This window comes from Triticum aestivum, chromosome 3D, assembly GCF_018294505.1.
Source record: "Triticum aestivum cultivar Chinese Spring chromosome 3D, IWGSC CS RefSeq v2.1, whole genome shotgun sequence".
In the NCBI taxonomy this organism is placed as follows: Eukaryota; Viridiplantae; Streptophyta; class Magnoliopsida; order Poales; family Poaceae; genus Triticum; species Triticum aestivum.
Genome location: NC_057802.1, coordinates 293,403,562 through 293,430,858, shown reverse-complemented (window position 1 = coordinate 293,430,858; position 27,297 = coordinate 293,403,562). Strand labels below are relative to the sequence as shown.

The window sequence follows — 27,297 nt, the reverse complement described above, 5'->3', positions numbered from 1 at the left end:
AGAGCAGGTCTAAAAGATCAGCGCAGGGGGATTTTTACCCAGGTTTGGGCCGCAAACGATGCGTAATACCCTAGTACTGCTTTGGTGTATATTTGGTGTTCTTGAGATCTTGAACTAGCTATGGTGCATGCCCAGTTCAAAAAGTCTGAATCCTTCCTCAGTACGCCTCGGACCTCCTTTTATATGTCAAAGGGGTCGCCACAGTGGCACACAGGAGGTGGAAAGCATCTACAGTGTACAAGTCTATCCCTGACATCGTGGGACAAACACATTTAATTCGCCACCTACATGTCCTCTTGCTTTATCGGGGACGACAATGAAGCTCGTCCCGCCCATCGCCTGCTCGCCTTGCTTTGACACGCGTCCAAGCTGACGAGGCATGCAGCGCCACGCTGGCTGGCTGGCTGCTGTGCTGGTGCGGTGGCAGGGTCTTCACGAAGATCTGCATGCCACCATGCAGGTGCTTGACTGGTTGGCCTAGAGGTTGCTTGCTGCCACGTAGGTGTGTGTCTAGTTTGGCAGGCTGGTTGCCGCGTCGGAACGGCCGTGGGACAGCGAAACCTTGGTAGGTGCGGGGCTGGTTGTGGCCCCGCAGATGCCCCCGGCAAGGGTCTTGCTGGGGTCGGCAAGTGTCTTGACGGGGTCTTGTGGATGTCCTCGGCAAGGATCTTGCTGGGGGGGGTCTCGTGGCCGTCCTGGCAAGGATATTGCCGGGGGTCTTCGTCTGCCCCCGGCAAGGATCTTGCCGGGGGTCTTCGTCTTCTGGTTCCCATCTAGATTTGCAGGTCTTTGGTCTTCACAAAGATCTGCATGCCACCACGCATGCGCCCCTGAGCCTTGGTCTTGATGTTTGTCGATGGTGTCAGGACTCTCAGGCTCGAGGGTGGTGGCCTTGCTGGTGTTGGGCAAGTCGCCCCGGCAATGCTCTTGCCGGGGCTGTGTAGGCCGCCCCGGCAAGGGTCTTGCCGGGGAGGAATCCACCTTTCCCCTTTGCTCTTCATGCTCCTAGCTTGAGTGCTGCCTCGACAACCTTGTACTTTCCCTTACTCTGCCCCGCCAAGCCCGGCCTCAGGTGCGGCTATGACTGCCCGTGCAGAAGTAAAGGGGTACAGAAAGGCCCCTACTTTTGTACACCGACAGGAGCCCCCGGGCCTGGGCCACACATAAGCGCGAAGCGTTGTTGGGCCAGGCCCAGAACGGTGCGCGGGCACGTATGGCAAAGTTTTTACCGTAGTAACTTCTTCGCTAGTTGTGCTTTCCCATGATCCGCATTGCGCGCGTGACGTGGGGGTCGTGCGTGGAGTGGCCGCAGCACGCTTGCATCATCCTGCGGTGAATAGTAAAGAGGCGGTCCGCGCCTTCCCCATAAAAAAGAGGAAACCGTAGGGGCACTGCTCATTTACCCTCTGCGCCTTTTCCAATCTTGGAACCGCCGTTTCCCTCTTCTTCTTCAAGCATCAATCGAAGCTTTTGCCTCTGCTCGTCGCCGCCACGCCCCCATTGCCCTCGATCCCTCATCCCCTCTCAGCCGCCATGGTGCCCAAGACAAGCAAGGGCAAGGGTGCGGCCAAGGATGACGGAGGGAAGGAGCCGGGTAAGGGAGTGGTTAAGGACGCCGGTGGGAAGGAGGCGCCAGAGAGCGAGTTGGTGGAGCTGCGGACGCAGTACGCTCTCTTCACCTCAACGGTCGACACGCTCCTCCTCAAGGAGAAGTTCAGGCCCCTGTGGGGAAGGGAGACGTTGGGGCATCCTGCCACGCGCATCGTTCCTGCCTCCTTCGCCGAGGCCGGTCCCAACCGGTATCCCTTCTTTGTTGATTATTTCTCTTGCGGGCTCTGCCCCCCTTTCTCAGATTTCTTCAACGACATCATGCACACCTGCGGCTTCCACCTTCTGGATTTCATGCCAAACGCCGTGGCGTGCATGGCCTTCTTTGCTCACCTCTGTGAGGGCTTCGCCGGAGTGCACCCCAGCACGGCGCTCTTCCGCCATTACTTCACCCCTCGCATCCAGCCAGTGGGCGCCATTTCAGGCTGCATTACTTGGATCCCGAGGTCCCAGAGAAGGGGCACGTACCCGAAGGGTGCCCAGAAGGAGAGGTGGGATGAGTGGAGGGGCCGGTGGTGCTGGATTGAGGAGACAGATCCGCAGGAGTTTTGCCGGGTCCGTCAGAGGTCACCGGTCCGCCGCAAGGACTGGGGCGAGCTCAACGCCGACGACAAGAAGCTCACGGTTGCCACCACCTGGATCCTTCGCCTCACCTCGGCTGGGTTCACCCTCGAGATGGTCGGGGCTGACTTCATCCGCCGCCGGATTGCCCTACTGCACAATAAGGGGAGGCCGGCCTGGGATTTCAGGAACGCGGCCGATATCATGAGGCTTCGCCCCTGCCTGAACAACAACTTCACGGTGCTGCAGCATGCCCATCTTTGCGAGAGGCTTTTCCAGCTCAAGGTTGACAAGGCCGGCAAGGTCGAGAGGACCGGCAAGGCTGAGAGGACCGGCAAGGCCGAGAAGACCGGCAAGGCTGTCAAGGCCGGCAAGTCCATGTTCGGGTTGCCAGCGGGGGTGGTCCCGCTAAGCAACAACTCCTGCCAGACCGCCATCATTGCCATGATGCCGGTCTTCAACGTGCACGGCCTCGATCCAACCTGGGCCGAGACAAAGTCGGAGCTAGTGCAGGCATTCTTCGACAAATTGTCGGAGAGGTATGTTCACGATGAGCCACTGCTCATCCGCGACACCACCGCGGAAGAAGTGGCATACATTGCCGCCAGGGCGGAGGAGGCGACACTTGCCGAGGAGGCCGACGACCTTGGCACTATGGAGGATGAAGCCAACGTGGTCGCAGAGGAGAGGGAGTTCACCGAGTGGACGGGGTTCGCCAGGGAAGCCAGCGGCGCCGGCGCCGGGGCCCCCCTTGTTGAGGAAGCGGTCGAGTAGGCGGCCGAAGAGGAGACCTAGGCGGATGACTCCTCGGCCCCGGGGAGGAAACGCGTCCTGCGGCGGGCTAGCTCTGGCGAGCCGGTCTGGCCCGATAGGACAACACAGCGGTAATAGGCCCAAGCGCAGCCCGTGCGCCAGACGAGGGCCGCGGCAGCAAAGAAGGCAGCGGCCTCCGCCTCTTCCTCGTCCAAGCGGTGCAGAACCCCATCCCCTTCTCCTCCTCCTTCGGACGGCACCCCGGAGGCCGATTTCGACCTCGGGTCCTTCAGCCCGAAGAGAAAAAGGAGGCCAGAGGAGGAGGACAAGTAAGCACCTTCCCCTTTATCATCTTCTGGTTCCCCATCGCCCATACTATCCTATCTTAGCATCACCCTTCAGTGAGAAAGGAAACAACTTAAGGATATAGTAGTAGCGATTTTTTTCCTCATGAGCAAATAGGGTGGCTATATCATTCAATTTAGTGAGATGCGCCACACAGTTTCAGATTCATAACCATGGAAAGGATCAGATTCAACAAAAGTAATTAACTCATGATCGACAGAGAATTCATAATCCTTATCAGTAACAAAGATAGGTGAAGTAGCAAACTTAGGGTCATATTTCATTCTTGCATTCATAGATTTTTCTTCCAGCTTACAAAGTAATTTCTTAACATCATCTTCTATCATTACAAGCAAGAAGTTCTCTAGTTATCTCCTCACCCACGACATTAACATAACCCTCGGGTATCCCAGGCATTTTAATGCTAGGAGATATAGGTCTTATAGGTAAATCATAGATTTCATGAGCTTCAGCATTTTCAAATTCTTTAGCTTTAGCAAGTTGTTCATCGAGAAATCCACCTGGTGGCACAGTTTCATCAAGCTGAGTACTAGCATCATCAATAGCGTAATTCATAGCAGAAGTAGCATTATCAATTATTTGTGACATATCAGAATTAATAGCAGGTGGTGGTGTCGCAAGCTTACTTAAAACAGAAGGTGAATAAAGTGCAGAGTGTGATGGCAGTTCCTTACCTCCCCTCGTCTTAGAGGGAACGATCTTGGTTCTATCATCCTTCAGATTCTTCATAGTGATCAAAAGATATAAATCCCAAGTGACTCAGCAAATAGAGCTATGCTCCCCGGCAACGCCGCCAGAAAAAGGTCTTAATAACCCACAAGTATAGGGGATCGCAATAGTTCTCGAGGGTAGAGTATTCAACCCAAATTTATTGATTCGACACAAGGGGAGCCAAAGAATATTTGCAAGTATTAGCAATTGAGTTGTCAATTCAACCACACCTAAAGAACTAAATATTTGCAGCAAGGTGATCAGTAGCATAGTAATATGATAAATTGATAGCAGTGGTAACAATAGCAACAATAACAGTAACAATAACATTAGCAGTTTTGTAGCAATTGTAACAACAGTAGCAGAAGTAGTAATTTAGCAAAGATCATATATGAAAAGCGTAGGCATTGGATCAGTGATGGATAAGTGTGTTGGATGGCATTTATCGTATAACAACCACAACCTAGAGGGACGCCAAACTAGCTCCAATTCATCAATGTAATGTAGGCATGTATTCTATATATAGTCATACGTGCTTGCGATAAGAACTGGCATGACATCTTTTGTCCTACCCTAACATGGCAGCGGGGTCCATAAGGAAACTAAGGGATATTAAGGCCTCCTTTTAATAGAGAACCGGAAAAAAGCATTAATACATAGTGAATACATGAACTCCTCAAACTACGGTAATCACCGGAAAGAATCCCAATTATTGTCACCTTGGGGTATGTGGATCATAACATGTAATAGGTGCGTATAACTTGCAAGATAGGACCAAGAACTCAAATATATCCATGAAAACATAAAAGGTTTAGATGTGAAAGCATGGCACTCGGGCCCTAGTGACAAGCATTAACCATAGCAAAGCTATAGTAACATCAATCTCAGAACATAGTGGATACTAGGGATCAAGCCCTAACATATTGACTCGATTACATGATAAATCTCATCCAACCCCATCACCATCCATCAAGCCTACGGAGAAATTACTCACTCCCGATGGTGAGCATCATGAAATTGGCGATGAAGAAGGGTTGGTGATGATGATGGCGATGAACCCCCTTCTTCGGAGCCTCGAACGGACTCCAGATCTGGCCTCCCGATGAAGAATAGGAGGCGGTGGCGGCTCCGTATCGTAAAACATGATGAAACTTCTTCTCTTATTTTCTCTCTCCGAAAATAGGAATCTATAGGCTTGAGATTAGGGTCAGCGGAGCCACGTGGGCCCCATGAGGCACTAGGGCGCGCCTAGGTGGCTCATGGGCCACTGGTGGCTCCCCTCCAGTATTTTTTTTATTTTTTTCCATGAAAAATCTCCAAAAAGTTTTGTCCAATTCCGAGAACTTTTATTTCTGCACAAAAACAACACCATGCTAGTTCTACTGCAGCGTCAGTCCGGGTTACTTTCATTCAAATCATGCAAATTAGAGTCCAAAACAAGAGAAACTGTTTGGTCAAGTAGATACGATGGAGACGTATCATCTAAGTCTAGTATCACCCTACACATGCAATTCTAAGAGTATAGCAGCAGAAAGTAAAAACATTGCACATGTAAGTAAAGGAGTGGCTTGGAGATTTGAAACGCAATGAAGAAATGATGATTTTTGCCGTGGTTCCGATAGGTGGTGCTATCGTACGTCCATGTTGATGGAGACTTCAACCCACTGAGGGTAATGGTTGCGCGATTCTACGGAGGGCTCCATCCATGAATGCTCCACGAAGAAGCAGCCTTGTCCATTCCACCATGGCTTCTGTCCATGAAGGACTAGCCTAACTCGGGCTAATCTTCACGAAGTATTCAATCTCCTTACCCTTACAAACTCCTTGGTTCAACTCCACATGATCTTGAAGGCTCCCAAGTGACACCTAACCAATCTAGGAGACACCACTCTCCAAAAGGTAATAGATGTTGTGTTGGTGATGGAATCCTTGCTCTTGTGCTTCAAATGATAGTCTCCTCAACACTCAATCTCTCTCTTACAGATTTGGCTTGGGTAGGAGAAGGGTTGGAGTGGAAAGTAACTTGAAGAGGCTAGAAATCAAGGTTAACGGTAGGAATGGAATCTCTTGATCTCAACACATGAGTAGGTGGTTCTCTCTCATAAAATGAACGGTGGAAGTTGTGTTTCGTTCTGATGGCTCTCTTAGAGAGTAAGTGGTGGTGGAGGGGTATAAATAGGCAACACCAAAAATCCAACGGTTACAAGCTTTTGACCCAACTCGGTGGCACCGATATGATAATCTCGGTGATACCAACTAGTGCAAAAGACTTGACCGTTAGGCTTTTCGGTGAGACTGATTATACCAACTCGGTGGGACCAAAGTGCAATGGCTAAGGCAAAACCTCGTTTCGGTAATTCCGATTGGTTCATCTTGGTGATTCTGAAATGAAAAAACTTCATTATATAAGCTTGGCAAGGCCGTCTCGGTGAGACCGAGAACCATTTCGGCCAGACCGAACTGTTAGGGTTTTGGCTGTGGGAATGGAATGATCATCTCGGTGGGTCCAGAGTAGGTGATATCGGTGGGACCGAGACGATGAATTAGGGTTTGGACAAATGTGTTTTGGGAAAGTGATGGAGGGTTTTGGGGAGCAATATCACTAAGCATTTTTGAGCAACAACCTCATCCCCATTTAATAGTATTGGCTTTCCTAAGGGACTCAATGTGATCTTGGATCACTAAACCAAAAATGTAGAGTCTCGGGGTAGCCAATTCTTGTCCTTCCCATTTTGAGGGGTCCACATCCATTAGTCCTTGCCATGCCAATCATTGATATTTTTTCTGAAATCTATCATCAATATTCATTAGATCAATGACATATATGTTGTTATTAATTACCAAAACCACCCGGGGATTAGTTGCACTTTCAGCAAAGAATCTACCTTTCCGGAGCCCTGAACGGACTCTGATCAGCCCTCCCAATGAAGTACAGGAGGTGGCGGCGGCTCCGTATTGTTAAACATGATGAAACTTTCTCTCTGATAGTTTTCTCCGTGAGACGGTACTTATGGACTTGGAGGTAGGGCAAATGGAGGCTCATGGGGCCCACAAGCCTGGGTGGCGCGCCCTAGGGGGTGCGCCACCTGAGCTTGTGCCTCTGTGGTGGCCCCCCTCCGATATTTTTTTCACAAGTATTTTTATGTATTTCAAGAAAAATCTGTAAATTTTCGGCCCAATTCGAAAACTTTTATTTCTGCACAAAAACAACACCATGGTAGTTCTACTGAACAACAACGTTAGTCCGGGTTAGTTTCATTCAAATCATGCAAAGGAGTCCAAAACAAGAGCAAAAGTGTTTGGAAAAGTAGATACATTTGAGACATGTCAGCCATCTCCAACAATTGTAGCACACATTGACAGTAAGCATAACACACACTACCGGACAACCTGGCTCAACACAACACGATATGAGCAACATACATCAACAAGCATTCTACCAATCCGTCACAACTAGCTACTGATCCTTTGTTTTCAGCACTACGATACACCCCTAGCATGTTACAAATCCACCCCCAATAGCTACCACAACATCGTAATCTCACAGATCGGCACACGATACAACCCTAGGATGCTGATGCTCACAGATCAAACCTTGCCACATGCTTGAACATCAAACCCTACCACAAGCTCTCAGATCTAGCTACAACGAGTACAAAGAAGGGGTGATTGAACTCATAGAGGCTATCGCTATAGCTCGAGGGAGACATGAAACATGTCAGAGAAGATGAGGACACGAGTCGCCGTCGTGGACCACCGGTCGGAGAAGTAGCACCGCTTACCTGCTCGTCGATGCCGATGCGCATCGGAGGGAAAGGTTGAAAGGGGGAGAAGGGTGGGGGGAGTGTCAGCGCTGAGACGTAGGGGGCTATATAGGGCGACCGGACCGGTAGGAGGTAACCCAAAATCCTCCCATCGATTTTTTTGGAGACACGCGCGAGCTCGTGCCATCTCCTTGGGCGCACGAGCTCATCACCGCGTTTCCTTCCCCTGCTTCGGCCGAGCCTAGATCACTAGAAACTACCGATTCGGGGGTTCCTAGCGGGCTTGGCTGGGAGGTGCTTTAAAGTTCATGCTATGCAGGCGAAACAGTATGCGGGCAGCCAAAAAATCTGATTAAAAAACTGAAAATAAATGAGAATGGGTGGGTTGAGGGAAATGATAACATCAAACCCCACATTTTAGAGTACTTCTCAAATTTGTTCAAATTTGTTTTACTATCATCGGTCAAATCACTTGTGACTAATGACATGAACAACTTGCTTGTCGCCCCTTACACCAGGGAGGAGTCCGCGAGGCGCTATTCCAAATTGGATATTTAAAGGCCCCTGGTCTAGACGGTCTTCATGCAATTTTCTTTAAAAGATTCTGGCACATCCTAGGGGATGAATTGACTAATGAAGTCCTTGATGCTATCAGTAAGAAGTAAATACCGAAGGGATGGAATTCGACAAATATTGTCTTAATACCGAAGGTGAATGCCCAGAGATGATAACTCAGTATAGACCTATAAGTCTTTGCAATGTGGTGTATAAGATTATCTCTAAGATGATTACAAATAGGCTTAAAACAATTCCTCCTGAGGTGATTTCTCCAACACAGAGTGCTTTTGTCCCAGGCATGCTTATCACAGAGAATGTGTTGGTAGCATATGAGTGCTTTGATGCAATAAATAAGAAACCCATGGTTCTAATGGCTATTGTGTCGTGAAGCTGGATATGATGAAAGCTTATGACAAAGTACAATGGGGATTTTTGAAGGCCATGATGATTAGGATGGGATTCCATGTGCAATGGGTGGACCTAATCATGGATTGTGTTTCCTCGGTTAGGTATAGAATGAGACTTAATGATACTAAGACCGAGGAATTCCTTCCTATGAGAGGATTGAGACAAGGAGACCCACTCTCCCCATATCTGTTCTTGTTGTGTTCGGAAGGCCTTTCCGGTATGCTTGCCCATGAGGAGGAAGTTGGGGGGTTGAAGGTATAAAAGTTTACAGAAATGCTCCCTCTATTTCTCATCTTTTATTTGCAGATGACTCTTTGATATTAATGAGAGCAAATGTACAAAATGCTATTACTCTAAAGAAGGTGCTGGATACATATTGCAGTAGCCCTGGTCAACTACTGAGTACACCAAAGTCTAGCATATTTTTCAGCCCTAATACCAGTGTTATAGCTAGAGAGGATGTTTGTAGAGAATTGAATATTTCAACAGAAGCTCTATCAAACAAATACCTGGGTCTACCACTATGGTTGCGGTTGACCGTAGTGACCGTTTCCAACACCTCATTGATAGAATATGCTAGAGGCTGAAAGGATGGAAGGAAAAAGTGTTATCCATGCAAGGTAAAGAAATTTTGTTGAAGTCAGTAGTACAAGCTATTCCTTCATATGCCATGTCAGTATTTAAATTGCCCAAAGGAATTTGCAAATCGATAACTGATGAGATGTCAAGCTTTTGGTAGGGAGATAGTGAAGATAAGAAAAGGATGCATTGGTATGCACGGTGGAAGATGTGCATCCCAAAGAAGAAAGGGAGCATGGGTTTTAGAGACTTGCACAACTTTAATCTTGCTATGTTAGCAAAACAGTGTTGACGTCTAATCCAGAACCCTGGTTCATTTTGTGCGCATGTATTAAGTGCAAAATATTTTCCTGATGGAAATATATTAACGACTGGCCCCAAGAAAGGTTCTTCATATACTTGGCAAAGTATAGTCTCAGGGATCCAAACTTTTAAGAGGGGATGTTTGTGGAGAGTTGGAAATGGCTCAAAGATCAATATTTGGCAAGATTCTTGGACTTCGTCTAGTGTTTCAAGGAAAGTGATCACACCAAGGGGACAAACTTTACTATCGAAGGTGGAAGAATTGATCAACCCACACATTGATCAATGGGACGAGGAACTCATACGTTCTGTTTTCTAGCTAAGTGGATGTTAGTAGAATTCTGCAAATCCCTCTCCGAGTTGATATTGTAGAGGACTTTGTTGCATGGAACCACACAAGGTCAAGATACTTCTCAATGTGATCTTCATAACATGTGGAGTTTGATCACCAATATGGTCAGCGAAAATTACTTACTGATGGTGCGGGAAGCGTTCAAGTAAATGAAATTTGGAAGGATATGTGGCGTCTAAAAGTCCTCGGTAAAGTCAAACATTTTGTAGGGAAGGTACTGCGTGGAATACTTCCATGTTACAGCGTGCTAGCTAGTTGTCATATTCCTGTCACTACCTAGTGCCCGATGTGCAAAATTGGGTTGAAGGATATACAACATTGCTTGTTCACTTGCACTAGACCGCTGGAAGTTTGGGCTGCTTTAAGCTTGGAGGAGGTGAAAGTGCAACTATCCCTGGGTGGTTTTGGTAATTATTAACAATATATAGCTCATTGAACTAATGCTACTTCAAGATGACTATTTCAGGAAGTTCAATGATTGGCATGGCATGGATTAGAAATGTGGACCCCTCAAAATGCTAAGGACACACATTGGCTCAACCTCAAGACTCTACATTTTCATTTTAGTGATCCAAGATCACATTGAGTCCATAGGAAAAGCCAATACTATTAAAAGGGGATGAGGTGTTGCTTAATGGCTTGCTTGCTCAAAATGCTTAGTGATATGCTCCATAGCCCTCAACCACTTTCTCATATCCACATATGTCCCAAACCAAAAGTCATACTCAGCCCCACCGAAATGTTCTATCCGGCGCCACCGAGTTCATTTGACATAGCCACTGCCAGAAACCCTAGTCACTTCGGTCTCACCGATAGGGATCTCGGTCTCACCGAGATGGGATTGCAAACTCTCAGTTTCCCTTCGTAACGTTTTGATCCAACCGAGATGAGCGATCGGTCCCACCGAGTTCGCAATGCAAACTCTCTGTTTCCCCTTCGTAACATTTCGGTCTCACCGAAATGAGCGAATCGGTCCCACCGAGTTTGCCTGACCAACTCTCTGGTTAGCTTATTACCAAAGTCGGTCCTACCGAGTTTGTGTAGACGGTCTCACCGAGATTACGTTATGCCCTAACCCTAATGAAATCGATCCCACCAAGTTGACATGTCGGTCCCATCGAAAAGCCTAACGTTCACATTTTTAACTGAATCGGTCTGGCCGAGTTTTCTGATTCGGTCCCACTGAGTTTGGTGAATTGTGTGTAACGGTTAGATTTTGTGTGGAGGCTATATATACCCCTCCACCCTTCCTTCATTCGGGAGGAGAGCCATCAGAACGTGCCTACACTTCCAACATACATTTTCTGAGAGAGAACCACCTACTCATGTGTTGAAACCAAGATATTCCATTCCAACCACAAGAATCTTGATTTCTAGCCTTCCCCAAGTTGCTTTCCACTCAAATCATCTTTCCACCAAATCCAAATCTGTGTGAGAGAGTTGAGTGTTGGGGAGACTATCATTTGAAGCACAAGAGCAAGGAGTTCATCATCAACACACCATCTATTACCTTTTGGAGAGTGGTGTCTCCTAGATTGGTTAGGTGCCACTTGGGAGCCTCCGTCAAGATTGTGGAGTTGAACCAAGGAGTTTGTACGGGCAAGGAGATCGCCTACTTCGTGAAGATCTACCCTAGTGAGGCAAGTCCTTCGTAGGCGATGGCCATGATGGGATAGACAAGGTTGCTTCTTCGTGGACCCTTCGTGGGAGGAGCCCTCCGTGGACTCGCGCAACCGTTACCCTTCGTGGGTTGAAGTCTCCATCAACGTGAATGTACGATAGCACCACCTATCGGAACCACGGGAAAAGAATCTCCGCGTCTACATTGCGTTTGCTCCCTCCAAACTCCTCCCTTTACCTTCATATGCAAATGTTTTACATTCTGCTGCTATACTCTTAGACTTGCATGTGTAGGTTGATTGCTTGACTTGTTCTAAGTTGCTAAAATATGCCAAGACTTAAAATTGGGAAAATGCTAGATTTTTATTTGGTCAAGTAGTCTAATCACCCCCCTCTAGACATACTTCCGATCCTACAGGAGGTCATTATGAAGGCAATGACGGAAGATCGCTCGGGATCGTTACTATGGAAATTTTAGAAAGAAACTAGGCAAACTGTGGGGACCTGCCAATGGCGGAGCTGATTGTTGTCACAACGTGGTATATCTAGTGGCAACTACGCTAGTTTGTGAGAGGTGAGACTATCCATTCACCTGATAGTACGAGCGTTTCTATCAAAGTATTGGGCACAAACTTTATTAGAGCAGCGACTCCCAATCAACCAGTTCAAAAGCGTGATCACATATGGAAGAGGCCGCCTTAGGGTTTAGTTAAGGTCAATATGGACACCGCATTTCACCCTGCCACGCAATCGGGTGCCACATGAATTGTCGCACGTGATGATAAGGGGGTTTTCTGGTTACAGCTAACTGGTTTGTACCACATGTTAACAATGTTGATTGTGCAGAATTGAGTGCTATTCGTAATGAGCTCTATTTGGCAGCAAAAGTTGGAGGCAACTGAGTGATTGTTGAATCATAGTCCTTTTGTTCCTAAATATAAGTCTTTTTAGAGATTCCACTATATACTACATACGGAGCAAAACGAGTGAATCTATACTTTAAAAGGTGTCTATATACATCCGAATGTAGTTTGTATAGTGGAATCTCTAAAAGGACTTATGTTTAGAAACGAAGGGAGTATAATACATTTGCGGTACAAACCTTGAACCAACATGAGGACTACTTCGGCCCTGAAGTTGTGACGGTAAGGAAATGCCGTAACCTTGCTAATGAGTTTGGGAAAGTTTCGTATCATTATTGCTTCCGTGAAGCAAATGAGATAGCAAATTATTTAGCAAAGCTTTGCTTTAGTCCTAGAGCTTCTTCACTTTGAGATTCTAACCCTCCTGACTCTATTTCTCATATGCTTGTAAATGTCCTATCTATTATTTGAGAAATAAAGTCGTATTATTGTAAAAAAAAAGTCAAATTCTTTTCGCATGGGTTTGATTGGGCTCTATGCGACCAACAAAGCACGCCCGTTTTAGCAAGGCCTTTTCCGGGGCCTGGTTGGAGGCCCGTTTTAGGGATTGGTTCACCCTTTCCGTATTATTTTTCCTCCGGATCGATCTAGAAACTCTTGCACCCCGTCTGGCCCCAATTAAAATTCGGAGAAGGGAAGCCAGAGAGAAGCAAGAAACGCAGCGGCGGCGGCGGCGACGCAAAGAGCGCGAGCTCGACGGCGCGAGGAGCTCCAACTCGGCGGCGCGAGGGGCCCTAGCTCGACCGTCGCTACTGCCGTCCCCACCTCTCCCTTCGCTCCTTCTCAGCGCGGGCAAAATGGCGGACAGAGACGGGGATTAGGGTTTACGCCGCCGCCACATCCACCTCCGCCCAGCCCTGCTCCGTCGCCTGCCTCCTCCGCCGGGACTGCACGCATTCTCCCTGGACGGGCTCAAGTCTGTCACGAGTAACCTCTCCATCTCCATCTCGCCCCGACGCTCCTCTGCTTCCAGTCGCTGCCGGCCCTGTCCCATCGGTAAGAATTCTTTTATGTTGTACTACTTCTGTTCACCAATGTAGGACGTTTTGGCAGTTTTGAATTAGTGAACAGAGGGTGTAGCTTTGAACTCATGTGAGTGTAAATCGAGATATTGTAATTAGGGCTTAAACTAGTGTTGGGCTGATTAGAGGACCAATAGACAGAGTTTCTTGAGATCCAGCAGTGCTAACTGTCCACCTTATCAAGACAGCACAATGAAGGGCCTCATTCTCTAGTCAAAGTCATGTGCACATGTTGGACTAGGATTGCAAACAGTGCTTGGCTATGCTCGAGTAAACATTGAAATACCAACTTTAGTATTTTTTTCTGAGAAATCTGCTTTGAGTTATTCCTCATTATATATTAATCGGTTCTTTCTTGAAGTCAACTAATATTTGAATTAGCTCGTCAAGTTTAAATGATAAGAACATGGCCTCTCTTTTGTGTTCTGAATATGAAGAATGTAAACAGGGTAGTTAAATACTCTGGAGACAAAGGGATTGGGATTCCCCAATTCGTTTCTCTTGATTTAATCACAAAAAATCTCCTAGTGAGAGTTAAAAGATTGTCTGTTTTTTGACAAGGCTACTAATTTATATATTATCTTTAAGACTTTAACTATGACATCTTACCTTCCTCAGTTTTCCTTCCAGACAAGCCAGACCAAGCACTACCCCATAGGTTTAGCATTACTAGCAAATGTATGTCCCTGAAACCAATGGCATATTGAATACAAGTTGCTAGTTGACACAAGTTATGTGAACTTTGTATGTATGCAACCATGTATGATAAAAGTTTTATTCAACAAATATCTTTCAAATCTGATATTTGTCTCAATGGATGCAGCTACATTGCTGATACTTGCATTGACCATTTGGAGCTGCTAGCTTGTCTGAAGGTATGCCGTGTTCTGGGTTTCTGGCTATGCGTTCCATTCTTTTTTTGGATTGCGTGTGCAACCAAGGGAATCCCCAACATTTGCAAACTCGATTAGCATGGCTGGCAAGGAGTATATCGCTTAGTGTATAATTTTGATACGGTTTAATTCGGTTACAGTTTGATACTTGGTCATCTTCATTTACGGCACCACCACTTGTTACCAGTTCCATTTTGTCTTCCATGTGAGAATTATTATGTATGGGTAAGGCTGTCTAGAAATTCCCTTCCCCAGGCCCCACCTTGTGTGGGAACTTTCAGCACTGGGTATGCCCTTTTTTTAAGCAAATCACGCAGGCTGTGTTTACATTGTTTAATTGTAAATTAGCAATATGTACAATTTCTCCCATTGTCCTCTAATTGTCTTGTCTTGTCACTTAGGCTTCTTCCTCAAGAAGAGTTACTGTACTTGGAGTTTGTGCACCTGGTACTGACTCTGATCTACGTTTCTTTGGTGAGTGGCTTCACATAACCATTGACCCCCCCTTTTTGGATGTTCACGTTTCATATTGGTATGTCATGTGAGTTACTAAATACATACAAATAGAGGCTAGGCTTGAGCTCAGCTATTTGAGCTCAAGCGCTAAATACGTAAAAATAGAGGCTAGGCTTGAGCTTAGCTATTTGAGCTCAAGCTCGTTAGCCTCATGGGCTTGAGTCTAGGCTTGAGCTCGGCTAGTTTAAGGCTTGAGCCAAACTCGAAGTGCTTATTGAGCTTGAACTTTTTTTGAAAGCCTTAGGGTGCTGTTGTCGTAGGTTGCCCAGGTATGGCGATACTGATACTGGTTTGGCGACACCATGATACGTAAATATATAGAAATTAATGATTAGATGAAAATATGACAGTTTAGAAATAGTAATAAGGCAATGGGAACATGGAAAATGCACCATTAATATTATCCTAGTTTTCTTCAGCTGCTGCAACTTCAGTTTGAAGCTGCCGAAGAGTAGGATCAGTCGCATTTGGGTATTATCTGATCTCTCTCTTGGACATCTTGAGCAAATGTGCTTGAACTCTTGTAGTTTCCTCTGTATTCTTGTGTACAATACTTACACCTGAATCGAACATTTCCCCCACCTTATGCATCTGCCTCTATTATGTCTACACAATTCCATAATGGCCTGTGGGCTGTTGCCTAGATCATTTGCGGCACATCCTAAAATAGTGTGAGGCGCATATATTGGAAATCACCACCTGGAAGATCAGCGGGTGCTGTTGACTTGGTTGAGATGAGATGAAATCATAGGACAAACTTTGAGGAAAGAAGATTACTGTTCTCATTGCTTAATTAGAAAAGCACAAGACCTAGCTTTAAGGGCCCCTTCTATGTGGCTTCGGCTTGTGCGTATGCCAGCCTAAACTTGATTATGCTTTGTTTAATTGATAATATCATTCTGTTTGGACTGTTTTAGCACCCAATTAAGCAAGAGAATAAATTTTATATATTCATCATTGTATATACCTATATTAAGTTTGTCATTGTCTGTATACACACATAATGCATTCATATGTTTGCTCTCACCGTGTACAATAATTACCATACAGCATATTGAAAAAAATCCTAGACATAATAATACTAGAAGCAGACGTGTTCGTTGCCGCCCTGTTTCCTCTTCAGCGTATCGCTGTTGGTCCATGTTTGGCACTGGGTTCTCTCTTTCTGTGCTATATTCTTGTAGGCTGAATGCTAATCTTTGGATGTGTTTGGTTTGGGAACAAAGTGGAATGGAATGTCATGGTTTGATTCCACTGGAATGTGTTGGTTCCATTTCAGTATTTGGTGGAGGCAATTAGGTGAGATAGAATGGTTCCATGTCAGCGTTTGGTTGAGGGAGCAGAACGTAATAGATTTAGCTTATCTCACCTCTTTGCCTTGGAATGGCAAGACTCGCACACACATATATTACATTGTCGGTATTATAGCTCCTGGCATTTCCTCAATATCTGTCTGTACATGTCAAAAATTTGGTCAAAACACAAGTCATGCACTCAAAACAGGGAAGCAAAATCTTAGCATCGAACATTGTTGGTCGTATATCGTAAGCATCAAACATCACCGCTGCCGCTACGCTCGTAGGTTCTGGTCAGCTGCTGATGTTTACTAGCTCACCAGCTTTGGTAGAAGTCCTGCCTGCCACAACTGCTCCGCCTCTTTTCTGCTCGTCACCTGCTGCTGGAGGTCATAGAGGAGGAGGGCGACCTTGTTCTAGAAAGTGAAAGATAGCGCGGACAGAGGGGGACTGGCTCCATGGCCCTGGATCTCTCTCCCTCGAGATCTCCCGCTGACAGTTACGCCGGCGTTGTCTTGAGGCCAGCGGCGGCTACGGTTCGCTCCGTCCACTCCGCTTGTTGCGTCGATAGGCTCTCTGTTGAGAGAGGGGGTGGTTCCGCGTGATTCCAGCGATTTGGAGGAATGAGTTGGTTTGGCATCTAGGAGGAACTAGCTGAATTCAAGCATGCGGAACATCGAGCACAGACTGAGCAGAAAAAAGGACAATATATTGTTTTAAGTTTTTTCTGCTCAGTCTTAAACACCAAACATATTCAGGCATGTGCGTCTATTTTCTAGTCCTTTCATCAACAAATGGCATGAATCTACCACTTCAAGCACAGCAGAGTAGAACACTGGTGAGCCACCAAGGGGAGCAAGCTGGAATGCTTATCCATATATATGGCATAAATTTGCATTGCAAACTCTACATGTCGATGCCACAGTTTGGAGGTAAAAATACAGCTGCAGGTTGGAAGCATAGATAAAACACACTTGCAGTTTGGAAAATGTTGCCTCCTTGCCCCGTGACTGAAAATAACTAATAAATAAATGTATGAAACATACGTGCATTGTTTATAAAGCGTCCCGGTTCAGACGCTTAAGCGTCGCTTAAGCGACAAGGCGCCCTGGCAGCGCCTTAGAAATATGCCGCTTTAGGCACTTAGGCGTTGCTTAAGCGTCAGAGCGGGTGGTGCTCGCTTTAGGTTGCTTTACCGCCTTATAAACCATTAACGTACTGCAGTGCTAATGATTGAAGTAGAGGAAAAAGTGATGCTACACTGTTAGTAAATTGCCCTGATATTTTCAATTTTACACTGAGCAAAAGTTTGTAAATACCTCTTCACACATAACATTTGCGGGATGTACTGATTTACTAAAGTTTACACTGAAAATAAAATTTGTTCAATAGGAAACTGTTGTGAAACCGAAAGGTAATTCATTGAGAAGAGTATGATGGATGTTACATGCTAATTGATTTTCTGTTCATTTGCCTGCTTGACCATACTATATGTACACAAATAAGATGGAGGGAAAGCAGACAGATACATAATACTGGAACCAGAGAAGAACACTTGCATGATTTCACATTTATGTACTTTCTGCACCTTCATTCACACTGCCGTAAACTAAATATGATTTTGCTAGCAGAAATTCTTCTATGAGAACCGGAAGAAGAACATGATCAGTAAGTTCTGTAGCTCACTCTTATGTATTGGCAATCTACCATAACCAACAACATAAAACATACTCCCTCCGTCCGGAAATACTTGTCGGGGAAATGGATGTATCTAGACGTATTTTAGTTCTAGATACATCCAATTTTATCTGTTTGTGCGACAAGTATTTCCGGACGGAGGGAGTAGAAAGAAGATTCTAACCTTGTAGTACCAGGAGAACACATAGGGCCCTTTTTTCTCTTGATATATATATCATACAATGCGCTTGGTAAGCATCATACATACAGAGGGGAAAAATATGACCAAAATTAAATGGAATACAAAACGGAGTACAAAGATCGTAGGAATATATGAATATCCATTGTTAGCACCATAAACACTTGAATATCTGAAATTCTGAATCAAAATTAGAAAATCAAACTCAGAAACGGGCAACAATAAAAAATCTGAAGAAAGTAGAGAGATCGAGATGGGGATCAAAAGGTGATGGTCTGAAAAGAAAATTAAGGCACAGTTATGGAGTTCTGAGAAAAACACAAGTAAATGAACATATTTCGACAATTTAAAAGCACTTGAAGTCAAAAGGAAATAATTTGTATGAAGCTAAGTCTAGATGTAACCGAATCTGATGCATGTGATATGCAGAGACTCTGATTTCTAAAGATGTGAGCCAATAACAATAATAATGATAATAATAATAATAATAATCTGAGTACAGTCTAGCTTATTTTCCACTAGAACTGATTAACCAGGGGCGAATCAGTTATTTATTTTTTAGAAATTATATTAATGAAGGCTTAGTTCTATAACTGGGTTATATTTCTTGAAATTTTGGACAACATGGTTAAGACTTTTATTTTTTTGACTACTGATATCCTTGCAAATATTTAAACTACATACTTGAAATGCGTCTGTGTAATTCCACCCGGAAAAGTTTCACAATAAACATAATTTCCAAATTCAAGGTTATATGATGATGATTATGCCACTATCTAAAACGGCATACGCTAAGCCTCTTTGTTTACAGTTGATTTACACTGTCAAAAAAGTACTGCTATAGAGTTTATTGATCAGTAGAATATACAAAGGGTTCCTGTCAAAAGAGAAGAAAAAAGACCAATTAAATAAAAGAAAAGAGGAAAAAGGTCATACAAATCTGCACAATGACTCCACAACAGCGGCCACCATCGTAGTGCAGTTGAGTGGGGGACCTCTTGCTCTTACTAGATAGTATCGGCTGGAGCAGTTGAGTGGCGACAACGTTGATGAAGCCGCTGGCGAACAACATGACATGCCCAGGGCAGAGGAGGGCGAGACAACCACCAGCGCCGCGCCGCCACCTCCGCTAGCTGAGCGCCACGGCGGAGGCGGCCGCCCGCGGACCGCGCCACCTACAGCCCTAGCCGCCTGAGTCAGCCGACCGTCGTCGCATCCCTAGGCACACACCGCCGCCGTGTTGCCAGTCGCTACTCCGCAGCACCAACATGGGGTCACCGCGCCCGTGCGACGCCTCCCCATGGCACCCAGCACCCGCACCACGCCCTGGCCAGAGCCGCCGGCCCGCGCCAACCGCTCGAGCGAGAGGACTAGGAAGCCCCGCCGCCGCCGCGACGGCCGGGCTTTGCCTGACCGCGCCCGATGGCGGCGGTGAGGGAGGATAGTGGAGGGAGGCCCGGCGGCGCGATCTAGGGTTCCCTCCCTGTCGCCACGCGGGAGGTGAGGGGGTCTCTTTGCGTTCGTCAAAACTTTCTGTTAGTGAAGAGACATGCAGTAATTATCCTAACAGATGATTAAAATTGCATTTGTGCGAATCATATTTGTGATTTCATGAGTACTCTGAAAAATAATTCATTTGAGCTATTATATTTTCCACAAATATATTCCGATACTAGACTGAGAAAACAGTGAAGCAAAGTGGCAATAGAGTCAGCAAATGGTGACAAATAAAAGCAGCACATTGTAAAATGATGTCCGTGGTGTGAAGCAACAATGAATGAATAATAATGATATTTGTCACTGTTAATGTTAAAAGAACATAGATTAAGCCGAGAATGATTACCCTATCACTATCTTACATGTAGGGCATGTTTGGTTGGATCCACAGTTTGCCTCACTTATCTGCCACAAGTGTGACAAATGTTTGGTTGTAGCCACAGTTGTGGCATGCCACACTTCTTAGTCACATACCCCACTTGTTATAGACTCAGCTGCTAGCCAACTTCTGTTACAAGTGTGGCGATCAATTTGGCCAGCACAAAAACTATGGCATGCCACAAAAGTGTGGCATAATGTGGAGGACAACCAAACATGCCCGCAATTCCAGGGAGCAATCCATCACTTAATGGAGCTGTTTGCACTTCAAACTTACTTGCCATTGTTTGGATAGGCATGTATATACTAAGGGCCTGTTCGGCAACAACCTAGCTTCCCAAACTCCTCAACTTCTACTCCTCGTTCCGGTTTCCAGCTTCTCATGTGAGAACTAGTGGTGGAATAAACGTTCGGCATCGCAGCTCCAGCTTCTCGTCGCTGACATGGGTTGACAACCCATTTAGATGGGGCTGAGGCCCGTTTGAGAGGGAAGGGAGCAAAGCCCAGCTCGGTAGACATACAACGGCACCTTTTTTCTATTGTGAGAGAGGCTACGGAGGAGAGATTTTCCGAACCGGTACGCAAAGGTCACTTGGCGGTGGCAGCACCTTGTAATAACACTCAACCCCAACTCCTTCATTTTTGCAGAGCCAGGGAAATGCAGCTTCTCCAACTCCATCAAATTTGCACTAAGAGAAAAGCTAGCTTCTAGATTTGAGCTCCACGGAGTTCGCGTTCGGCTCAGCTCCACTATGGAGTTATTGGAGTTGAGAGCCGGGGCGTTGCCGAATGGGCCCTAACTATGTGATCATGAGCCATATACAATATCCCAACACAGTAGCTAAGATCATGCTTGTCCTTCCTTCTCCAATTGTCCTTGCTCCTTGTATAAACTTGAGGGCTACTTATCTCGTCATGCTTGTCCTTGCCTCCTCTCATTGTGCCCAACCTACCACGAAATTTAACTGTACAAATTGTAATCAGAGTCAATAGAGAAATCTTGCTGTCTCGAAGAATAGGAGTTGTCATCAAAACAGGTGATGTATATAGAGAAAATAATTTTCTTGTCAGTTCAGAGCCAATAGTACCACATTGATGTTTCTAGGAAAGCTAACGCGGAACTAATCGTTACAAAACATTGGTTTTGTAAAAGAATCGTTGCTCTCTGGACTTGGTGCTAGGGGCTTTGGCTTCAGAGCTTCAACCTCGAAGCTGGTGAAGCCACAAATCCTGTGAAGTTGTTCTCGCTGTCCTGGGGTTCCTCTTTATTCATAGCTCTTGCGCCTTCGAAAATAAGGATGCATATGGTAGATGCACTGTGATTAGTATACCATCCTTGAGAGTATTAGATGGACACGGATAACGAGAATTCACCTTGTGCATCATGATTTTGCCATGAGTTGACCAATATGTGTGACTCTTGTAGTTGAGTGTTGTAGCCGACGTTGGCTACAGAAGTTGTAGGGTGGGATACTCGGTGGGTGGATGCGAGGGTCATCGCCATGTAGGCGCTGTGGTACAGCAGAAGGGTAGTGGGGAAAGATTGGAGAATTAGAGGGGTAGAAGAGAAGCATAGGTAGAAACTAGATATTGCTTCCTTCCTTACAAGAGGGATACATCCTTATATAGACCCTTCAAATTGATTACTGTTCACTGAACAGTAATTCAACACACGCTAAATACTTCTAGACTAGGCTGGGTCCATCTAAGAGACGACTGGATTCTACCCACAAACAGACTCTTCTACTACTTAGGACACATACACCCTGGATACTTCTAGACTATCATCTACTCCCTCCGTTCCTAAATATAAGACCTTTTAGAGATTTCACTATGAACTACATACGGATGTATATAGACATACTTTAGAGTGTAGATTCACTCATTTTGCTCCGTATGTAGTCTATAGTGGAAACCCCAAAAGGTCTTATATTTTTAGGAACGGAGGGAGTAGGAGATAATTGGACTCTTACCGCAAACAGACTTCTCTACCTGGAAACACACACACACACACACACACCCTGGATACTTCTAAACTAAGCTTAATAGACAACTGGACTCTAAGATGTCACAACATTGAGTGCCTGACATGGTGATACTTGTGGATCCCACTGTATCAAGATCCATCATACGTAGTTGCCTACCCAGTTCCATTCCAAATGACGAAATCAGTATCGTGTATCATCACGAGCCACTGAAGGCAGAAACTACACAGCCTGATTAGTGTCCCCATCTCTGTGTGCGTAGATTAATTAGTGAGATTGTACCTTCGGTGACCCTATTAGCACATTAGTGGTACCAACATAGTTCAAAGTTATATAATTGTTGTTCTATACAATCTGACAGGCATTTAATTTGACTTTATATTCCATCCATGCACTAGTTTGATTGTTAACATTGTACAAATGATGCATATATGGACTTAAATGTGACTATTAGCCATAGTTAGACCCTTCAAATCCCAAATCTGTAGTGATCTTATCATTCAATTTTTTAGATCTTAGTACAAATTATCTGACAAATAGAATATAACCTGCACATGATAACCAGGCTCAGATTGCTACTGAGAAAAGGGTGTTTGTTGATCTATCCAATCTGCATTGTCTGTTATTAATTATTTACTTCACAAAGTAGCATCATCATCATGCAATCCCATGAGTGTGTATTTCGTTGGATATAAATATGGTCTTATAACTTCTGTTATTCTTTGACAAATTCCAGGACCTGACACACCAGACGATCTTGTTCGTATCTGACAGCTGGTCCCAAATTTGAGATTGTTTGAACAGGGATACTCAAATCAAATTTGGGTCTTACAAAGCCTTCTTCAGCTCATAGCATTTTATGTGAAGGCGTGTGATTGGTTTTCAGAACCAATATCAGGAGCAGTATTATGGAATCCAACAGAGAAGAGGCCGTCAAGGCTAGGGAAATTGCTTTAAAAAAGTTAGAAAGCAAAGACTTTGTTGGTGCTAAAAGGATTGCACTGAAAGCACAAAGGATTTTTCCAGAACTTGAAAACTTATCTCAGCTGTTGACTGTCTGCGAAGTGCATTGTGCAGCAGAAGCAAAGATCAATGAGTTGTTGGACTTCTACGGGATTCTCCAAGTGGATGTAACGGCTGATGAGGCAACCATAAAGAAGCAGTACCGGAAGCTTGCCTTTTCACTTCACCCTGATAAAAATAGTTACCCTGGTGCAGAAGCTGCTTTTAAATTGGTAGCAGAAGCTCACTCAACATTGTCTGATCGAACAAAAAAACCTGCATATGACATCAAGTGGAGGGTTGCTTCTAGAATTGCACCAAAGCAGGGTTCAGAACTAAAGCAGGCCACAGGACCAAAGCAAGGTACCCAACCAAAGCAGGCTACCCAATCAAAGAAGGCAGCAATACCCAAGCAGGCAACAGTACCAAAGCAGGCACCAATACCAAAGCAGGCGGCAGTACCAAAGCAGGCGGCAGTACCAAAGCAGACAGCTACAGAACAGATGAAGAAACCTGGTGCAAATAGAAGTAGCGTAGCAGGAGGTGAACCACCAGTTCCATCAACCACTGCTGGACAGGCAATATGGACCATATGCATTCACTGTAGAACAAGATATCAGTACTACAGTGGCGTACTAAATCATCGCATCCGCTGTCAGAACTGCAGTAAATATTTTGTTGCTTCTAAGCTGAATGGACAGGATGTGCCTTCTGTATTCACATCAAATTCAATCAGAGGTGTTGGACAACAGAGTGGTTTTCCCAGTCAACCAGACTGTTCTACAAAGTTCTCTCCTTCTAGGTTGAATGGTGATGCTAAGCCCTCGGTGAATGGAGCACAAACTGCTGAACATATGAAGAGTGCCAGAGCGGCTGGTGAGGAGAAGGTTAACCATGCAGGGGCAGCTGGGAAAAGCGGGGTTGAATTTTCAACAGGGAACATGTCTAAATCTTCTGCACCAAGTGCAAATGACAAGGCAGGTGGAAGAATGGCATCTGACCCTGCTGGTCCAGATGTTGCTTATAGTAAAAACCCATGCAGTAGGGTAGTAGATACACCAGCAGAGCCAGGTGCTACTGGCAGCCCTAGTCCCCGGAGATCAGCTAGGAGAAAGGCAAACCATGATGCCAGTACCCCGGTCCCCCCTAGCAAAAAAAGGCGAACACTAAAAGATTGGTTTTCAAATGCTGACACTAGTTGTAAGAAAATGTTTGATGATAATGTTGCTTGTGCTGATGTAAAAACTGGTGAAGCTCATGTCCCTAGCAAAGCACACAATGAAGAGAAAGGAAGCACTGCCAAAGAAGGGAACCAGGAAAGTGTTAAGAAAGAATCCACATGTGATGCATCTGCTGCGAAGAATCCTTGCGATTCTGCACAATTAACCTACCCTGACCCGGAATTTTTTGACTTCGATAAAGGCAGGAATGTGAATTTGTTTGCAGTTGATCAGATTTGGGCAGTTTATGATGACCGCGATGGCATGCCACGGTATTATGCTCGAATAAAGCATGTAAATGCTACCAAATCCACTATTCGGTACACTTGGCTGGAGCATAAGGCAGTTAATGATGAAGAAGACAGATGGACGGATAAAGAACTGCCTGTTGCTTGTGGGAAGTTTAATTTAGGAAAAACAGAGGTATCAAAAGGTGCCCTCATGTTTTCTCATACTGTTGTTCCATGGGTGATGGGCAGAAGAGGGTGTGCCTATGAAATATATCCCAGGAAGGGTGAGGTATGGGCTCTTTATAAGGGTTGGAGTATGGAGTGGTGTTCAGATGCAGATAACCATAAAACATACGAGTACGATGTTGTGGAGGTTATGTCAGACTTCACAATGGAAGCTGGAGCTGCTGTTTTTCCCTTGGTCAAGATTAAGGGGTTTGTCAGTCTATTTGGAAAAGCAATTGATAGATCATCTTTTGTTATACCATCTAGTGAACTGCTTCGATTTTCGCACAATATCCCATTTTATAGGACAAAAGGAAATGAAAAGGTTGGTGTGGCAGGTGGGTTTCTTGAACTAGATACCGTATCACTTCCTAGTAACCTGGACGCATCGTTTCCATCAGTTACTATCGACAAGACAATTAGCAGTGGTTTCATTGATGCCAGTGATATTAGTACACCACGTCCTGGAAATGAACCAAGTGCTCAAAAGGAAAATCAGCAAAGTGGAGGAAAACGGATAGATGATTCCCTTGAACAAACCCCAAGAGAGAAACAGAAAGGCGGCACCGCGAGTGTGCCTGGTTCTTCTTCTCAGCTATTCTGCACCTCTCCAAGTACTATTGCAACATATCCAGACTCGGAGTTTTATAACTTTGAAGAAGGGCGATCATATAACAAGTTTGAACGTGGCCAGATATGGGCTCTTTACAGCGATCTTGACAAATTTCCCAAGTATTACGGCTGGGTGACCAAAGTTGATATGGAACCATTCAGATTGCATTTAACTTGGCTCGAAGCGTGTCCTCAACTGGAGCAAGAGAAGATGTGGTTGGAGCGTGATATACCTGTGAGCTGTGGGACATTTAAGCTCCGCAACTGGAGGATCAAGTATGATTCAAATGACGCATTTTCTCATTTAGTAGAAACTAGCCAAGTTAATGGGCAACGCTTCGAAATTCACCCGCGAGTAGGTGAAATTTGGGCCATTTACAACAATAACTGGGCACCTGACTGGGTTCCTTCCAGTGATGATGCGTGTGAATATGCTGTCGGTGAGATTACTGAGCGCACTGAAGCTAGCACAAAGTTCTCGTTTCTGACTCCAGTAGACGGTTACACAGCTCTGTTCAGGTTTGACAATGAAAGAGGTATTCTGGAGATTCCTGCAAATGAGAACTTGAGGTTTTCTCACCATATACCTTCTTACCGTCTGACAGACGAAAAAAGTGGCACGCTCCGTGGCTTCTATGAGCTTGATCCAGCTTCTGTTCCTGATGCTTTCCTGGTCCGAGGCGGCACCTGCTGATCGACTGACTTGGAAGCTAACATTAAATTACTTCCAATCAAGTCAAGTAGTCATCTGGTCGCCACTGTGATCTGGTTATTAATCACACTTTGAACGTGTTATCTGCAGGGGAGAGCAAATGATCAGTTAGGCTCTCTGTATTTCTAGTTGTTTTACCGTACTTCTAGTGCTTGGGCGTATTTTGGCCATTTCTGTTGTGGACCTTATGAAAGCTAGGTGTGGAACTTATGAAAGCTAGGTGTGGACCTTATGAAAGCTAGCTGTGGACCTTATGAATGACTGGGAAAAAAAGGAACTTGATGGTTGTTAGTTTGGATCAGGATTCTGCTTACCGTTGTGTTGTGTGCTATCTGCGCGCATGCATTATTCTGGTCTGTGTTCAGGTTTTCGGCATTGCTGAACTATTTGGAGATGCATTTATGCCCTTTGATAGTTAAGGAGCAGTTTAATAAATAGATAAATTGCTTAACATTGCTACCACCTACCAGCACTAAGAGATCGGAGAGTAGAAGCTAAGATAAAATTTCCCAGCACAACCACAAAGCATTAATCTAAAAATATGCAAGTATGTTGTTGGATTTCCTTTTTCTTTTATTTATACTCTCACATATAAGTGGTGTTAGTTTAGGGCTTCTTTGGATCACAGGGTTTTAAAGGATCGTGAAAACTGAAATTGCTCTCGTAGGAACTGAAAGCACATGATTCCATAATAGCAGTGTTTGGTGCGCCAAAGGAATACCATTGTTTTTCGGAATTGTTTTTCATATGATGAAATTAAGTATACGATCTGATCTTGGACCTACAACAATCACAATTCATATTGATGAAGCACATGGCATGGAATTCATCGTAGAATTGCAAAATTCTTGACGCTCTCATATCGTATGTACCAGAACTCCTGTTTCCCCGCGTCCGCCTTCGTCCGAGTAGAGCTTATTACAACTACCATGATAATAATTACAACAACATCATTAGTGATGCAGACGCGTCCGCCTGCATGCCTAATGCAAAGCAGACCGTAAGAAACTGAAGGGAAAACTCATGTCAATGCCATCACTTCACTCCTCGAATTATGATTGTGCCATTACTTTTGGCTATTCATGCAAATGCCACTATTGTGGAAGTCTACCTTTATCATTTCTGATTAGCGGCTATTTGGGGGCAAATAATCTCACCACATGCGTTCTCATTCCTTCCCGTGATCTAACATTGCCTTTAAGACCTTTGACCTCTTCCAGTTCAGTCAAAGAACAATCGCCACGAGCTGACACAAAAAATGGCAAAAACTGAAGAATAAACTAAGAAGCTTGTGGCATTTTGTATAAATGGCTTAACGTAATGGCATA

At 45.0% G+C, this 27,297-nt stretch overlaps 1 protein-coding gene across 2 annotated transcripts; it reads left to right on the top strand.

Annotated features, from left to right (window-relative positions):
• Window positions 1-13,098: 13,098 nt before the first annotated feature.
• Window positions 13,099-26,282, top strand: LOC123078498 (uncharacterized). 2 transcript variants are annotated; one of them, XM_044501030.1, is made up of 5 exons: window positions 13,100-13,502; window positions 14,352-14,403; window positions 14,823-14,895; window positions 17,864-17,900; window positions 22,705-26,282. In XM_044501030.1, the coding sequence occupies exon 5, from the start codon at window positions 22,877-22,879 to the stop codon at window positions 25,949-25,951; it is 3,075 nt and encodes a 1,024-aa protein (XP_044356965.1). In that variant the 5' UTR covers window positions 13,100-13,502; window positions 14,352-14,403; window positions 14,823-14,895; window positions 17,864-17,900; window positions 22,705-22,876; the 3' UTR covers window positions 25,952-26,282. The 2 variants fall into 2 exon arrangements, with proteins under 2 accessions (XP_044356964.1, XP_044356965.1); XM_044501029.1 differs by lacking the exon at window positions 17,864-17,900 and having other exon boundaries at window positions 13,099-13,502.
• The last annotated feature ends 1,015 nt before the right edge of the window (window positions 26,283-27,297 follow it).

What these genes read in the sequence shown, in the direction of transcription:
- LOC123078498 (XM_044501029.1), top strand. Translation starts at nt 22,877, where the DNA reads ATGGAATCCAACAGAGAAGAGGCCGTCAAGGCTAGGGAAATTGCTTTA.